Here is a 17,357-nt window from a genome sequence, read left to right on the forward strand (position 1 = left end):
TCAGAAACCCACTGGGGGCAGTTCTACCCTGTCCTACAGGGCTATCAATTAGCAATGTGTTGATGTCAGTAAGTTTCGTGGTGAGTTTTTGTGGTATAATATGGTTACACGTTGTGCTGCTAACTACGAGATCAGCAGTTTGAAACTACCAGCCGCTCCTCAGGATAAAGATGAGGCTTCCTACTCCTGTAGAGTGACAGCCTTGGGAACTCCCAGGGCAGCTCTATTCTGCCTTATAGGGAGGGCACTGTGAGTCAGAACCAACTCTATGGCAGCGAGCTTGGTTTTTGGAGACTGCGTTACAAATAATTCCTCAGCATGTTGACCATAAAAGACACTTAAATGGGTAGAAATATAAAGAAGCCAAAAGAAAGACATGGTAGGAGATTGTATTTCGCTAGGTAGAAAGCATCATAAGTTGCTGTATATAAATAGGCCTACCCCCAACAACAGCCTCACAAGTGCATAAAGCAAGGCAGCACAGAACAAATAACTAAGGATCCCTGGCAATTTCAACACGCCATTTACAAAAAAACAAATGTTACTCAGACCACATGTGATCGTGCTTGAGTAAGCTTTAACATAGACACTGTATCTATAGGTAAACTTCATACTCAGCAAATGGAGAAGAGACACTTTTGTTAGCATCTTGGAGCAAAATTTGCTTCTTTAAAGACTAGCAAGAGAGACAAAACATTATTATCAAGACTGATGGGAAAGGTAGAAGACTAAAACCCCCACAAACCGAGGTGACAATATAAATAAAGAGTATTATGAACACCTGTATGCAGCTGAATTATGGCTTGCCCAGCTCCGGGGACCCTCAGGATACATTTGAAAACCTAGGAACGTGGACGAATGTATGGAAATTAGAAAATGCAAAGACGAGAACCCTGGTGGCGTAGTGGTTACACGTTGGGCTGAGAACCTCAAAGTCAGCAGTTCAAAACCCAGAATTTCTACTCCCGCAAAGAGCTAGTCTTGAAAACCCACAGGGCAGTCCTACCCTGTCCTGTCAGGTCGCTCTGAGTCTGCATTGACTGTGCGGCTGTGAGTTAAAAAGACTGAGATGAACAAGCTTTTAAAACTCCAAGCAGCCAATAACTTAAGTCAATGCAACTAGTGATCAAAGACCTCTTCTGCTCACCCCCACCCCCGGGGTCATGGGCGTTTACATAGGTGGTTTTACCTGACCCCCAGCCAGCCCTTATCCTGTCTACTCTGAGCCGGGCCACTCGCTTTACTACCATGGAGTGATTCTGACTCAGGACAGGGTAGCAGAACGGCCCCTGTGGGTCTCTGAGACTGTCACTCTTTACCAGGGGTAGAAAGTCTCATCTTCTCCCCACGGAGCGGATGGTGGTTTTGAACTGCAGACCTTGCAGCTAGCAGCCTACTCGTAACCACGACCCCACCAGGGCTCCCCTGAGCTGCGCCAGAAACTACCTAGAGGGATGGCAGGGGAACTCCCTGAGGCCACTGCGGTCTGGGTCCTGACCCTGGGGGAGGACAGTACCAGAATGTGCACAACCACGCTCACTAGAAGACCAGCTGTTTTAGCAAACATAGGAAACAGTAGTTGCTTGGTCAAATGCCGATGACCGAAATACCAGGACCGTTCGTACATCCGAAAACACGTCAGCACCTCAAGAGGAGGAGAGAAATCTGAGGTCTTGCTACAAGCGTGGAAGGTGTTCATTAGGGTTCAATGCCTGCGGAAAAACGGGGGGCTGAAATGCTCTCTCTTGACAGTGGTGAGAGGCTAGGCATCTACTACAAACATCCTGTTGAAGGAGAAACCAATGAACCAGGTCGCTGTTTAAATGATACCATCTCAGCCATGCCGTCCCTGCCCGCTAATTAAGTACCGTCCGGTGGTGCTTTCTGCCCTACCCTGTGTTATTTTTTCTGCTTGGCCCTAGAATTAGCTCCTCGATCTCTTGGCTGGATTGGCCTCCCCATGAGGACACCAAGTCCGGACAGCTGGGGCTTCTCTCATTTCACTCTGGGACCTGGGCTCTCTTAGGAAGGGGCATATTCCAGCAGTGAGTGGATTCCCCTTCAAGACCCGGAGTGGGGGCCGTGGGAGCTCCCTGCTAGAAACCTCGTCTTCCATGCAGTAAACCTGGGTGCAGCCACCACCCACCCGTCAGTGGGGGCTTAAGTGTTGCTATGACACTAGCCAGGTTCCTGTGGACCTACTAGACAGGGAGAGAACAGGAAGAAAGTCCTGAAGATCTACTTTAGAAAAATTAACCCGAAGGACCACAGTCGTTAGATCCATCAGCAGCCACAGGGGTGACGCGCCACTGGCTAGTGTTTAGTTGTGCCCGGGGTTGCCATCAGCAACTAAATGACAGCCGCCATTAAGACTCAGATGTCTTTTCATAACCCCTGTGCAGGAGAGCCCGGCGGCCCTGCCCATCCTGTTGTAAGCAAATGATCAGAGGTCACAATAATTAACGTATAGAGGCAAACTTATGCTAGTTTGCAAGAGAGATGATCTGTTATCTCCAGAAAACCCCAGAGGGCTACAGCTGGTTACAACGTAGAAGAATTCAGCAAGGTTCACCGATAGAGGCTGACCGGCCTGAGTCAACAGCTCCTCTGCGCCCGAAGTCACCGGCCAGACGGCAGAGCACTAAGATGCTGTCCGATATGGCAAGCAAACCTGCAGTGCCTTGAGAGTCTACCTGGCAGAAGAAGGCAGGGGGCCTTTCACAGAGCTGAAAAAGGCCCGGACCAGCGGGACCAGACAGCTTTCAACCAAAACACCCAGCCCACTGCCGACGAGTTGATTCCACCCCGGCCACCGTCCAGAACCGAGTCGAACTGCTTGTGCCGTCCTTAAGGCTGTAACCTTTATGGAAGCCAACTGCCACCGCTTCCCCTTCGGAGCGGCTGGTGGGTGCAAAGGGCTGGCCTTTAGTGTGTCCCCAGGGCTCCACTGAGCTCACGAGGGAGGGCCATCTCACATAGTGCAGCTGTCACCTCTCCCACTCACTGTTGATCCAGTGACCCCAGAGGACAGGGTCGAACTGTCCCCAGTGGGGTTCCGAGACTGTTGATTCTTTACGGGACTAGGAAGCCTTGTCTTTCTCCCTTGGAGCAGCTCGTGGTCCTGAACTCCCGGCCTTGTGTTTAGCAGCCAGGGCTCCTCCATGCAGAGGGCAGGTGGGGACAGGCGTGTCTGCAGGATGCACAAGCTCGCGAGGACCAGGGATAGGAGGTTCAGATGACGGAATGTGGCCTTGTTCCCGTGAGGAGCCGGGAGCCCCCAGGCCCCTCTGGGAAGCAGTGGTCAGCCTTTGAGCCTCAGAACCTCTGCCCTGAGGACCTGCTAGCAATGCCACTCCTAGACACCAGGGGGCATCACTGGATGCACACCCAGCTAGAGGAAGGGAAGGGCGCTAGGGACAAGCCAGCAGAATGGACAAGTGTGGGTGACCGCACATGACAGTGGCATGTCCTGGCGTGATCAGACACAATGAGCTGGGTGTGCACGGAGCGGCACAGAGAGGTCCTAAAATCCACGTGGAGAGACGATTCCGCAAGAGGTCTACATCCCCAGGGCACTATTTTACAAGGTGTCCTGCTGTACCTCAAGCCCCGGGAAGCGGCTGTGGAGGGGTGAGCGCAGGACAGTGCTGGCTGAGGCCCCACTGGCTCTGGGCCCCGATGGTGGTGAGGCCTGTCCGCCCAGGCCCCTGCCAGGCTTTCCCTGGGACACAGGGCTGTGGCCCCTGCCTCGCTCTGATTCACTGAGCAAATCCAGGTGTGAAGGAAATACTTTAATGTCTTTGGAAACCGCAGTTAACCATTTCCATGCTGGGGTGACATGTGTGTGTATGTGCTTCTTGTCTGGGCTAGGGGAGTGAGGGCCCCACATTGCCCTCTCTGATCACCCTCATGTCACTGCAACCCCCTGGGGGGCACTTGGGTGCAGGGCCAGCCCCGTGGGCTGGTCAGTGGTGGGGCCTGGCTGAGTTCTCCCAGCAGGACTCATTCAGGTCTGCCCCACCCATGCCCGCCCTGGAGGGTGGTGAGGCCCCATCCCGGAAGTGTTGGACCGAACAGGGTCTGGGGGACACGGGGACTACACGTCTGTCTCCAGGCGTAGCCGCTCCAGCCTGCGCACGTTGTCCTCCAGGGCCAGGCGGCTGGTGATGGAGTGCGCGAAGTCCTCGGGGAACCAGCCCGTCTCCCCGTCGCGCAGCCGCTCCCCGAACAGCCAGCCTGCGGGTCCATTCGGAGGGATGAGGGGCCTGCCCTGGATGTTGGCACCCCCGAAGCCCCCAGACTGGCTGCTCCAGACGTTTCCAGGGGGGCCACGGGGAAGGAGGTTGAGGCCTGGGTCTATCACACCCAGCTCCTCCCAGGGCCCCCGGCTGAGGGCCGCCCCCTGATCACCGGCTCAGAGACAAGCGGGGCAGCCAGCTTGTGCCTGCTGATCCCGGGGAGGCTGCCACCAGCCCTCCACGAGACACAGGGAGGACATGCTGTGCCACTGGCCACCCCCTGCAGGGCCCTCGCCCAGAGGCTCCCGGCCCTCTGCCCGCTCACCGTCCTCCTGCTGCAGGACCAGGACCACGTCCGCCTGCTGCAGTGACATCTCATCCGCCTGCTTGGCGAAGTAGGCCTTGGTGATTTCCACCTGCAGCAGGTCTGGGGGGATGGGGAAGAGGTGTCAGCGCCAGGACCCCCCAGGGGAGGGCCCCCAGACCTCTGCAGGGGCCAGTCCTCCCGACACAGAAATGGAGCTGCTACGTCCAGGGTCTGGGGGGTCTGGGAGTCCCACGCTTCAAGAGGCAGCTGGCTTTGGGCTAAGGGACCCCTGCAGGGGACAGGCAACTGTTGCCTTGGGGAGACCAAACCTCTCAGGTGACAGACCCTGGGGCAGGAGCCTCTGTTTCTGCAGACATGGAGGTTTTGAGGAGGGCTGATGATAAAGGCCAGGGTAGGGTAGGGGCACAGGTCCCCAGGGCAGGCTGTCTTGAGCTCACTCAGGCTGGGGTGGGACAAAGGGCTGGCCTCTGGCCCTCTTCAGCAGCCCCCCGCCCCCCAGGCCAGGACAGAGGCTACATGCAAGACCCCATCTCACCCCCTTTGTCACCATGGTCCTGCCACTGTCGTTCCTTGTGCTCCAGCGCTGTGATCCACCGGGCCCGCTCACTCCTGGGGCCAGAGAGAGGAGCGTGTGTGTGCGCGCGCGTGAAGCTAGGCCTCTCCACCCTGCCCCATCCCCAGTCAGGGCACTTCCGGTGAGGCAGAGCGGAAAGACTGGGTGGGGGTGGGGTGGGGTCCGGGGGTGGGGGGTGTCCCCAGGCTTCCCACTGGGAGTCCCTGCTGCTGCAGGCTCAGCCACAGAACCAGAGGGATCTCCTCTACTCTGGGAGGGGCTGGGGTGCCTGAGCGTGCCACTCAACGCTTGGGGAGCTCACAGGGCCAGCCAGGGACAGGGTGGGCTCCTCCACAGGCAGGCAGCCAGTCCCATCACACCTGCCCAGACCCAGAGCCCATTCTGCTGACCCACAGCCCCTGCCCTCCTGCCTGGCTCTCCCTGCAGGAAGGCTTGAAGGAGCCTTGGGCAGCGGCCTGGAGCCCCACTGGGTGCCAGTGCCTGGTCTACACTGTCCTTGCTGTTCCTGCTGCCAGCCTCGACCTGCCAGGACACCCTGCCCGCCCCCATCCATGTCCATCCATGGGCATGTGACCCTGACCTCACCTTGCCCACGAGGCCCCCTCCCCTGCTTACACCCCCTCTAGTCCTTGCCCTCCTCCCCCACAGAACCTTCCAGACACTCATCCAGGAGGGCCGTCACGCCCACCCGGCTGCCTCCTGTTCCCTCCCTGGAGTGCGAGCCGCCCAGGACAGAGCTGCTGGATTCCGGGGGGCAGGCCTTACGCAGAGTCGGCGGCCAGCATCAGCTGCTCCTGGCGGCCCTCACTGTTGCGCAGCATGGTGATCAGGAAGGGGTGCGGCACGGAAGAGGCTCGGTGGCCGCCGGGCAGTGGGAGCTCGGCCGGCTCCACCTTCTGGACCTGGATGTGCTCCACCTTGGCATAGTCCTGGACCACATAGCTGTCCTCGCTGCTGAGGACAGGACGGCGGTCAGAGGCGGCAACCATGGGCCTGGGGTGCTGCCCACCCGGAGGCTGTCGGGTCACCCAGGGCTCGCAGACTAGAGCCAGAGCCCAGCAGAGTGTCCCTGGCTCAGGCCAGATAGAGCTCCCACCCGCTGGGTCCCAGGTCCCCCTCCGCAGTGGGTGGCAGCAGGCCCACCTCTTCTTCTTGGTGACCACCAGGACGTCATTGAAGAGGAAGAGGTAGGAGGCTGGCCGGCCAGCGATCTTGCGGAGGAGGCCGCCGTCTTCCACCAGCGCCAGCTCGCCACGCTTCAGCAGCCAGCGGGAGGAGGAGGTGATGGGGAGGGACTGTGGACAGGCCGCAGGGGAGCAAGGCCCCGAGGGCTGGGGTCAGCGTGTACAGCCCAGCAGCACTGTCTGGGGGCCGCAGCCAGGCCTCTAATCCCACCCGAGTAAGTGGCTCAGGTCGCCAGTCCGGCAGGGGGTTCGCTGTGTGCAGGCCTCCAGCAAGGGGCCATCTGGGTGGCCAGCCTGCACAGGGACTTGGCCTGCTGAGCACCTGCTCTGCCAGGACTGAGCTCGAAGCAAGCTCAGCGCTCAGGAAGGCGAGCTCCCTGAATCTCTCTCGCACTGGTGTCCAGGAGCCGGTCCTGACTCTGGGCTTGCCTGAGTAAGCAAGAACCTGCCTTCCTGCCTCTGGGGCTGGCCCTGGGCGCAGTGGCCGCTATGGGGATGAGGCAGTTGGGCAGAGGTGTGGGGAAGGTTGGGTGCTGATGGAGGTGCAGGTTGTGGGCAGCCTGATGGAGTGTAGGGGGTCATTGCAGGGCACAGGACACACCAGGCATGTGTACAGCCCTTGCAAGCTGGGCCCGGACGCCCAGGTCCCAGAGCCTGCAGGCACAGGGTGAGGGAGACCTGGGAGGGGGCCAGCGATCTAGGGGCAGGAGGCACGGAATGGGAGGGGCAACCGATTCTCTGGGCCTGCTCCCTGGCCTGTCTCTGACCTCAAGGTGGCCCCCCCTCTCCACTGAGTTTCTGGTCCCCTCACTGAGGTTGCAGGTCATCGGCTGATGCACAAGCCAACAGGCAGGATGGGCCAGAGGTCAGAAGGGCCTGAGGCCCACCTGCGGTTATCGTCTGGGATAGCTTTCTCTGGACCACCCAGGGATGGGGCCAGCCCATGAGATTCTGAGAGGCCTAAGGGGAAGAGGGGTCTGGGCTCCTTGATACTCCAAACCCTGTACCCAAGGAGGAGTCTGGACCCCAAGCTAGGAGTGAGGCTGCCCTCTCCCCACTAGTCCTGGGCCCATCGGGGCCTGCTGCCTGCCACCCCTCACCCCCCATCTGTCTCCGTTTGCCTGGGCAACCCGGGGGGGTGGGGGCCATAGGCCAGAAAGGAGGTGTGCTTAGCCCGTGTGGCCAGGGAGGCAGAAACCACGGCCATTCCCCCACCCCCACCCCATGTGGAGCCAAAGGCAGGCCGTTCTTGGCCTTCCACAGCCTGTGCAGCCCTGGCCTGGAGCGTGAGACCCTGCGGTTAGGTTGTGTCCCTAACCTCTAGGCTCAGCCTGCAGGAGGCAGGCCTGGAGGAGGCTCTGGAGAGCGGGGGGGTGGGGGGGGTGGGAGCTCACCTTGACCTTGCTGAACACCAGCTGCTGTTGCAGCGCGAACAGCTGCTCCGTGCGCTCCATCTGGTGCGCCCCCTCGTTGCACTGCTTCACCAGCTGCGAGGGGGCAGGGTGGGGTGGGGGCTGAGTGCCACCCGCTCCATTCCCCCACCTGCCCCAGAGGGTGCTGGGTATAATCTTACACCAGGAGCAATGGGCTGGGGTCACCCAATTCTGACGATGGAAAGCTCAGGGGTCAATAATCTGCACACCCCTGCCGTGAGGGAGGTCGCGCTCAGCCTGGCCTCTGCCCGGCCCGCCTCACCTTGCTGATGGCCTTCAGAGCGCGGCCGGCGGCCTTGTACCTCTCGGGGTGGCCCTGGGTCTTCAGGCAGAGTGTCTGCAGAGAAGGCACTGAGGTGAGAGCCAGAGGCCTGCTTGGGGAAGGGCCCCCTAACACTGGAACGCGAGGGGGTGTAGGAGGCCCAGGGTCAGCCCCAGGGGTCTCCTTCTGGAAGCCTGCTGTGCCCAGCTCCAGATGGCCACTGTAATGCCCAGGGCTCCAGGCAGGCCAGACTATGTTGGGTAGAGTCCTTGGAGCCGGGACGCCCCTCTGGGACCCTGGTCCCATCCTTGGTCCTCTCGTTAGCCTCAGGCAGCCCCGCTGCCACACCCCCATCTCTGCCTGGGGGCTGCCTGTGGCCCAGACGCCCTGAGCCTCTGTGTACATCCTCAACACGCAATGAGCCTCCGTGTCCTTCTGGCCCCAAAGTGTCAGGGAAAGAGTGGGCAGGAGGTGGCACCGGCCCAGGCCCTCCTCTGTGCGGGGCTCAGATCCCTGCTGTGGGGAGCATGTGCAGCACAGGGTCCTGGGAGCTGGGCCAACCACTGATTCTGACTATCATTATCGCATGTTAATGTCATAAGTGTGGCGAGGCCATCAGCACGACAGTGACGTCATTGACATCCTTCACCAGCAGGATGATGATGCCGTCAATGTGACGGCACTGGCTGGACAGTGACACTGTTGATGTCCTGTCACTAGTAGGCCGGTGACAATGACAGCAACAACAGAGAGGTCCACAGGGAGCAGGCAGCCCAGAGAGAGCAGGGATGGCACTCTGGGGGCGGGGGATGGGGGCGGGGTTCCGTCCAGGCTGACTCACGTCTGTCAGGAGGGGCAGCCGGGTCACCCTCTGCATGGGGAGGATGAGGAAGGAGATCATGGGCAGGCCCCCGCACGCAGGCTGCCGCTCGATCTGCCGAAGGGCCTCGCGGAAGCCGGGGTTGCCGCTTCTGCAACAGAGGAAGCCAGGCGGAGCTGGTGGCCGGGGGCGGGGGCCCGGGGGGCGGGGGCGCAGGGCGGCAGCACTCACGTCAGCCTCTGCAGCGTGCGCTGCTGGTAGACCTCGTTGGTGCAGTAGGCCACGTAGGGGTGGAAGTGCCGCTCGGCGTGCTCCTCCAGGATGTCACTGATGTCGTCCACGCACACCTGCTCCTTGTGCCGCCGCTCCAGGGCATTGAAGAACCTGCAGGGGCGTTGCAGTCTTGGCGGTCCCGGCCACACGTGCACACTCAAATGCACATGCCACCGTGAACACGCAGGGCACCCACAAACACACGTGCAGGACCACAAACATCAGAAAACGCAAACTCGCCATCTCCAGTAATCCTGACTCCTGGAGACCCCACAGGGCAGAAGAGAGCTGCCCTGTACGTTTCCGAGAGGAATTCTGTGGGAGTAGAAAGCCTCATCTTTCTCCCATGGAAAGGCTGGTGGTTTCGAACTGCTAACGTTGCTGTTACAACCTAATGTGTAATGCACTGCATGTGTAGAAAATGCACACAGGTAAGCCCGTGCATGCGTACCCATGCACACAGCATGCCTGGAGGAGGACCTGAGGGTCAGTGGGTCGCTGTCCAGCTGATGGGACTGCGCTAGGACCCAGGCCAGCACCTGGAGCTGTGAGTGTTGGCCATCCAGGACAGTCCCTGGACAGATGAGCCCCTTAAACCCCAGATCACAGGGCGGGTAGCTGTGGGCCAAAGCTGCCGTGTGGGCAGGGACAGTGAGGGCACCTGGTCAGGGGCCTCGGGGGACACTCAAGTGGAGCCCATCAGCCGTGGTTCCGGCTGTGAGTCAGAAGCACCGTGCTGTCCTGGGGGCCCTGTTCACCTCAGTGTGTGGACACTGTGCACCAGGGACAAGCCCTGCCTCGTGTCTTATGGGGAGGGGAACTGAGGCCCAGGGGAGGGGAGGGGTGTCCCTGAGGCCAGATGTGTGCAGAGGACCAGCTGATGTGCCTGCCTGGAAGTCGGGGTGAAGGACTTGATGCCCTGCTGGCTGGGACCCTCACCAGGGAGCACTCCTGGGTCCCCGCACGGCAGGAGACACCCCATGGCTGAACGTGCTGTGAAGGCCCTGCTCAGTTCTTCAGAAACGCCACAGGGCCTGGCGCAGCTCTCCAGCTAAAAGCCTCCCCTCTAGGCTAGGAAGGAGCACAAGGAGAGGAACTGACCACAGGCTGGGGGGAGGCCAGCTGCCTAGCCTCCTGGTCAGGCAGAGACTACCTTGGGACTCTCCCTCCTGGGGTGCCGAGGGGCTGGCTCCAAGGATGCAGGGGGTCTGCCCTGGTGTGAGAGGAGCGCTGGGGTGGGGTGGGAAGCTAGGGGCATGGCCGATGTGGGGCCCTTTGGGCATGAACCTCAGTGTGGACATGGGGATGAAGCCATCGGATGGGCTGGGTGGGGCCTTGTCATCATGCGCACCTGGAACATGCCGAGCCCCAAGGCCCCGCAAACCATCTGCTCCTTGATAGCAGGGCCCAGCAAGGCTGCTCCCCTCCAAAGCGCTTTGCCCTTGGAGAAGCCCCCTGTCCCTCGGGTCTGGCCAGGATTTCACCTGGGCTGCACCCTGGGGTGCTGTTCTGAGGACAGAGGCAGCGATACTGACAAGGGGAGGTTTGGGATAAAGTCCTCTCCCATGAGATAGGAGGCCGATCAGTCCTGGCCACTCAGCAGGGAGCAGCAGGATGAAGGACATACTAGGCAAGGGGCAGACTGGCCTGCCGGCTCAGAGGGACTTGTGGGGGTACACTGAAAGGAGGCCCTAGGCCCCCAAATCTGAGGCTGGCGGGGATTTTTAGGTCCCGGGCACCTTGGGTAGTGACCCTGTTGTTTAGTGGCCCCAGAAGGTTTGGCCCTCACTCAGTCATCAGGACCAGTGGACTTGTAGGTAGGTGGTGGTCACTCAGGTACTCCTGTTCTCTGGGCCTCAGCCTCAGCCTGCACGTGCACGCACGCGCGCTCCTGCCCTCTGCAGGGCAAGCACACACAGCTGCAGGTCAGTGCTGTTTGTCCGCAGAGGCGTGCACCCACCACACACACTCCTGCGTGCACGCTGGCTCTCCTCCCAGCCCCCCACTCTGGCAACCAGAGCCGACAGCCTTCTCTGGGCCACCAGACACCAGCAGGCAGAACACGCCCCATGGCTGCAACCCGAGGCCCCAGCCTGGCTCTGGCCGGCACCGTGGGCACCATGGTCTAGGGAGGGAGGCAGGCGGGGCTGGGGCAGCTCACCCCTGGCTGGCCCCCTGCACGTCCCGGATGTTGGAGAAAAGGTGATGGTGGTCCGTCGGGGTCATGGTGTTGCGCAGCTCGCTGGACTGCAGGAACTCGGCCACCAGGATGCCCAGGCTGTGCAGGTAGGAGAACTCCGAGGTGAGGATCTCAAAGATGGCCTGTGAGACAGAGGGGGACACTGGGGGATGCCGGGGACACTGGGCCCTGTGCCCACCATGCACCAGCCCCCAGATGGGGCAACACACAGGTCTGTGGGCAGCAGAGCTGACAACAGGGCAAGCTGGGGCATGGGGTAGGCAGTCCGGACAGAGCTGGGCAGGGCTGGGAGGACTGCCTGGGTTGGCTGTGGGCTCAGTCACCCAGGAGTCCTGTGCCACTGGGAAGACGTCCCCCGGCCCCAGTAGGAAGCAGGGGACAGTACTGCCATGTGTGTGCTCTGACAGGGTCAGGGACAAAGGGGAAAGGGCCAGGCCTGGCATGAGAGACATCCACAAAGGTGACCTCACACAAGTGCCAGCCCTGAAGCATCCAGTGGACAGTGCCACTACAGCTCGGGTCCCCCTCCTGGGGCTGGCTGAGCCCACGAGCCCCCTGGGCAGCCCGCTCCCTCACCTCCTGACGTTTGCGCTCCTCAGCAGACAGCGTGTCCAAGACGCCTGATTCCACCACCTGGGAGGGGCCAGTTGGTGCAGGGACATGAGCTCCCGGCTCATGTTCCCTCCCCACCCCACCCTCCACTGGACCAGACCCCACCGGGAGGACAGGAAGGCCCTGGGCAGGCAGGACCCAGGGCCACCCCAGAATGGCTGCAGGTGGGCATGCAGGAAGACAGGCCAGCAGGTATGGCCCCTGCTTCCCGGTGGGACTCTGAGGAGCCCGGGGCAGCCCAGGGAAGCGTGGTGTCCCTGAGGGCATGGCTGGTAGGGTCCTGACCTCATCGGCGAGGCTGCCCCAGGGATGGGGAGACAGCCCGCCCAGGTGGCGGCAGGGCCAGTGCCAGGCTGAGAGGGCTGAGCACAGGTGGAGCCCTGACTGGGACCAGGTGAAGTCAGTGGCCTGCAGTGGGGTCCTGCCCATTGCCTGCCCCAGGCCTCTAACAAGCTGGAGTGTGGCTCAGGTTGTCCATTGGGCTGTGTCCCCACTCAGACTGCCCTCTGCAGGACCACCAGGAGGCCCCGTCCCCCTGCCTTCCTCCACTGCCCAGTGTCTCAAGTTATGCCAGAATCCTACTCCCTGGACCCCACTTCTAGACCCCAGAGGTGACAGACCTCCACCCTCCACACCCTGCACTTGGCAGGTGGAAAAACCATGACTTTTCATAAATGTCTATTGGCTAGGGGTCAGGGGATCCATCTGTACCTGCTGGGCCTCCTTGGGCCAGAGATCTCACTGCAGTGACAAAAAGCTTAAGGGTGGGCACAGCCCCCTCATGGGGGCCAGCTAACCAGGAGCCCCTTAGGCTGCAGACACCTTGGCTGAGTCCCCTCCCCTGCAGGGTCAGGCACCGCCCACCCATTCCTCAGGCCTCTCTTCTGTCCCCACCCTGCTCACCCCTGGCTGCAGCCTTGACCTCCTGGGTAGTGCCTGCCTGCCACCTCCCACTGCACTGTCCAGAGCCCAGGGCCCGCCCCCAGTGCCCACCAAGCCCCCACAGCCAGGAAGGGTGGGGTAGCACGGCATCTGGAATGCAGAAAGGGAGAAGGGAGGGACTGTAGCTTGTTCACAGCCCCAGCTCAGAGCCCCAGGCCAGGGCTTCCTGCCCCCATGGCCACCAGCCTTGCTGACCCTCCCAACCTTGGGCAGAAGGGGCTCTTTTGCCCCAGTTCCAGCAGGTCCGAGTGAGTGGAAAAGCAGATTGGGTGGCACACTCAACGTGCACACCACACACACATAGTCACAAACACTACACACATAAAACACAAACACCACACTCACCACCACCTCTCCCCCCATCCCCCCCACACAGTTGGAAGACAAACACCCCTTGCTCACTACTCCCTCCCCATTCTAGCCAGGGGAGGTAGCAGGGATTGCCCACCAGGCACTTTGGAGGCTGGCAGGGAGGAGTGGACCGCCCGGCTCGGAGTCTCCCACCAGGACCAGCACCAGCCTACCTCAGGGAGCTGGCTCCAGGTGACCTGTGCGGGCCGGTAGCTCTTGACCACAATGGCGTCCACTTTCCGGGGGCTCTCGGGGCTGGCATGGGCCTCCAGCAAGTCGTCATCGGATTCATGGCTGGTGTTCAGGCCCCGCTCCCGGATCTCCTGATAGAGGCAGGGGTCTGTGGGGAGGGGGTGAGTCACCTGCAGGCTGGGGGGCCCTGAGGCCTGTCCCCTTGGGAGTCCACAGGTCAAGCCCTCTGGAGGGGACCCCAAAATCCCCTCAAGCAACAGGCGGCGTAAAGCACCCCGCAACAGGCTGCTCTCGGGCCAGCTGGTTCCCATGGCTGGTGGGCAGTGAGGTAGCAGCACCATGCAGAATGTGGCACCTCTGACAGGGAAGCTGACCAATTGAGTGCCCAGGGCCTAGGAGGCTCTGGGCAGGGCTGTCCCCTGACCCCCAGACTGCAGTGAGTGCCTAAGACCCAGGAGGCTCTGTGCAGGGCTGGCCCCTGACCCCAAGACCTTACAGTGAACTGCATGTTCCCCTGTTCCTCACACCAAGATGCCACCCCAAGTCCTCACGAAGATGGACTAGTGTGCCCCTCTTTACCCCCAACCCCCAGTGACCCTGTCCACCAAGACTCTGGGGCAGGCAGAGCCTCCTGACAAAGGCGGACCCTAGCCCAGCCCTCAGTGCCCACCTTCTCCCGTCCTGGCTTCAGGGGTGTCTGCACCTGGACTTCCCCTGGGGGTCCAGCTGCATCCACCCTCAGCAGGCTAGCATTTACCCTCTGGGCTCTAAGCCGTGCCCATCTCCCCTGGCCTGGGCTCCCAGCATGGCCTCACACAGATGTCTGATACTGTCTCCTGGGACCTCCATCTGTCCCCTTAGGAACCACCAGGATGCGTCTAGTCCATCAGCCCAGCCTGCCAGTCCCGGAAGCACAAGGGTCCTGAGAGCACATCTAATCCCTGTGCCCCAGGATGGCCCCCCAGCGGTGAGGGGGCCCGCCTGAGCCCAGCTCCCCGGGGGCTAAGCACTCACCATCCTTGAAGGAGCCCTTGTGCACGCGCTTCCGTCCCAGTGTCCTCTGCAGCAAAGAAGAGGGTGGTCAGCATGGTAGGGGCAGGGGCGGGCCCATGGCAGACCCTCTGCTCCAAGCCCAGAGACCACCAGGCCCAACATGTTCAAGATGCAGAAGGTGCCTAGCCCTCGGTGCCAGTGGCGTCCCAGTTACCAGCTGGGCAGCAACCCGAGAAGGCCCAGGATGGTGGCCACCAGCCGCTCCTCGGGAGGAAGATGGGCCTTCCACTCTCGTTAACAATTAGTCTCGGAAACTCACAGGGGCCGGACCACCCCAACCTGAGTCGCATCGGGTAGTTTGAGCTTGTCGTTTAGGGGGAAGGGAGTGACTGGGTGTTGCCATGTGGGGCCTAGGAGGATGGGCCAAGGTGCACTGTGGGACTGTGGGTTCGGTGCTGGTGGGGTCCGGAGTCTGAGGCCTGCCTGGGGGAGGAGGCACGGCTGATCCGGCAGAGAGGATGCTCGGTGTGTGGGGTGGGTGGGTGGGCTTTGGGGGTCTGCATGGTCTGGAGGGGATCCCAGGGCAGAGCAGTGGTGGCCGAAAGAGCCCAGAGAAGGAACTCCAGGCTGCAGAGGAGGGGTCGGGGGCCAGATTTCTGGGATGGCAGTGAAAACAGGCCAGGTGCTGGGTAGCTGCAGAGGAGGGGTGGAGGGAGAGGGGAAGGGTCAAGCGGGGTGGTGGGCAGGGCTTTCAGAGGCCCCAGCTTCCCAGCTAGGTGCCCAGCTGAGGCACACCTCCCAGGTATGCTGGTTCCAGGAAAGCCAGGGGCTGGTTTCTCGGACAAGTTGGGGCCTGAAGCTCCCCAGGCAGGTGTTCGATGTATGCTCCCAATAGAACCGGCCCCCGCACCCTGGGTCCTGCACACCAACAACACCTCCACCTCCAGGTCTCTACGTGGGCTGCTGGCTCTGCCTTCAATCTTCCCCTTCCCAGGGCAGGTCTCAGTTGCCCTGCTGGCATTCCCTCCCCCACCCCACCCCCAGCTGCCCTGGAGCTGAGAAGCCTGGTGGGGAACGTAGTGGGTGCTTTGGAAGCATCTGCTGGAAGCAGAAGCATGGGGGAACGAGAGAAGGAGCCAGCAGGCCTGACCTGGGCAGTGCAGGGGGCAGCAGACAACTCCCAGACAGGCACTGGACCCAGGCCCTTCAGGGAGGACTAGAGCGGAGGTCAGCCCTGCCACCGGAGGACAGAGCTGGCAGCAAGGACCCCGCCCATGACTTCCAGTCCCCCTGCCCCATGGGCAGAGGCCACCACTCTGTAGGCTTGCTGCCCAGCCCTCTGTGTGACCCTTGGCCCCCGTGGTCACTGTCTGCTCTAGAGACATGCCCCCCCCCCCCCAATAGGATCCCCGTCAGTGCACTCGCTGACGGTGATGCTGGGGCACAGAGGTGCGGGCTTACCCAGCAGGAAGGCTCCACCCCAGGCTTTGGGGGCAGCAGACGCCTGGGGCGGATTCCAAGATGGGCCCTGGTGAGTAGCCGTACAGAAAAGCCAGGGGCAAGGCCTGCTCCCGAGGCGTGCCCAGGCTGCTCAGTCTTCCTGGTCTGGTCAATGTCTGGAGCAACCCCCCAGCCCAGATTCACCAGGGCGGGAGACCCAGCAGGCGTGGGCAGGGCCACTTCATACAAAGGCCTCTTAGCTAGTGGCTGTTGGCAAAGGGTCCAGTGACCCGGCAGACCTCTCCCTGCTGGGCTGTGTCTGATTCTGCAGGGGCACGCCGGTGTGAGCTGGTGGCCAGCCTCTCCTGACCCCACAGGCAGGCTGGTACTCTACAGATTCCTAATCAGCGCCCACAGCTCGGCCGGCCGCCTCAGAGAGGGCCCAGCCGCCACCGAGCTTGGGTTTTGGAGCCCAGGCTGGATGAGCACCTCAGTTGTCCACAGCTGCCCCATTGGTGGCAGGAGAACAGCTGCCAGTGGCAGTCCCTCTGCTCTGAGCCCCGAGACCCTGTGCCCACCATGTTCAAAATGCAGAAGGTGCCCAGCCCGGTGCCAGGGGAGCCCTGGCCCGCACACAGGCACCCAGCAGCCAGTCCTGGGAAGAGCCTTCACAGTGGAGATGGCGCAGATGGGCAACCCCCTCCCTGCCTACAAGCTCCGGAGCCCCCTAGACGCACCGCCAGGTGAGGGTGCCTACCTTGTGCTTGGCTGGCCGAGTGGCTGGCTGGCTGGGCTCCTCAGCCAGCGCCTGGAGCCGGGGGCTGAGCTGCGTGGGGGCCCCCTCATTGCCTGGTGGCCCTGGGCCCTTCATGGCTGCCCGGTAGGACTGGTTCCGTAGATTCCGCTTCAGGGCACCCCCCCAGCCTGTGTCGACGTCCATGTCGTCCAGAGAGAAGCTGGTGCCTGGCAAGAGCCGGGCGTCCCGCCGGGCGGCCTCCTTGCTGAGCATGGCCGCCCCAAAGCTCTGGTGGCGGGCGGGTGGCTTTGCCTTGCTGCACGCGGCCAGGGTCCGGGGGATCAGCTGCTGCGTGCCCATCTTGAGGGCGGCGGGGCTCTGTGTGCTCAGGATGATGGGGGGCTGCGGACTCCCGTCTTCCAGGGGTGTTTGGGCCTTGGGCTGGGCAGTGGTCCCATCCTGGACTCGCAGGGAGCCCCGGACCATGGGGAGTCCCGAAACGGGGCTGCCATTGGCATCGAGCTGCAGCTCAGCGTGGAAGCGGTATTCCAGAAGTTTCTCATCCAAGGAGCTGTCCGAGTATCGCTGGGACATGCTGGGCAGCCTCGGTGGTCTGGAGAGTGGGGGGCAGAGGCAGAGGTGAGGATATCGGTCCCTCCTGCCACCTGTCCAATGACCACCTGCCACGCTGCTGCCCACCTGGTCCCTGCTGACGTGCTGCTCCTCACATCCACCCTGGTCACACCCCAGGCAGCTCCGGAACAACTGTATGGCAGAGG

General features: G+C 61.8%; 1 protein-coding gene across 2 annotated transcripts; it reads right to left on the reverse strand.

Annotated features, from left to right (window-relative positions):
* Positions 1-3,776: 3,776 nt before the first annotated feature.
* ARHGEF16 (Rho guanine nucleotide exchange factor 16) lies at positions 3,777-17,183 on the reverse strand. 2 transcript variants are annotated; one of them, XM_004705209.2, is made up of 14 exons: positions 16,600-17,183; positions 14,424-14,469; positions 13,391-13,557; positions 11,889-11,945; positions 11,274-11,434; positions 9,071-9,223; positions 8,861-8,990; positions 8,020-8,094; positions 7,719-7,811; positions 6,284-6,435; positions 5,906-6,091; positions 5,102-5,175; positions 4,564-4,665; positions 3,777-4,236 (listed from the first exon to the last, which is right to left on the reverse strand). In XM_004705209.2, exons 1-14 carry the CDS (start codon positions 17,170-17,172, stop codon positions 4,097-4,099), a joined length of 2,109 nt encoding a protein of 702 aa, XP_004705266.1. In that variant the 5' UTR covers positions 17,173-17,183; the 3' UTR covers positions 3,777-4,096. The 2 variants fall into 2 exon arrangements, with proteins under 2 accessions (XP_004705266.1, XP_045155022.1); XM_045299087.1 differs by lacking the exon at positions 11,889-11,945.
* Between the last annotated feature and the right edge of the window lie 174 nt (positions 17,184-17,357).

The sequence above is a fragment of the Echinops telfairi genome, unplaced genomic scaffold, assembly GCF_000313985.2.
Source record: "Echinops telfairi isolate 266 unplaced genomic scaffold, ASM31398v2 ScPeMD7_7457;HRSCAF=8495, whole genome shotgun sequence".
NCBI classification, from domain to species: domain Eukaryota; kingdom Metazoa; phylum Chordata; class Mammalia; order Afrosoricida; family Tenrecidae; genus Echinops; species Echinops telfairi.

Bases quoted from the DNA above. Each gene is read 5' to 3' on its own strand.
- ARHGEF16 (XM_004705209.2), bottom strand. From the start codon at position 17,172: ATGTCCCAGCGATACTCGGACAGCTCCTTGGATGAGAAACTTCTGGAA. The intron at 13,558-14,423 runs GTGAGTGCTTAG...CCCTCCCCACAG, and splicing joins CAAGGGCTCCTTCAAGGATG to ACCCCTGCCTCTATCAGGAG. The intron at 7,812-8,019 runs GTGAGGCGGGCC...GCCCCCTCGCAG, and splicing joins CTCTGAAGGCCATCAGCAAG to CTGGTGAAGCAGTGCAACGA.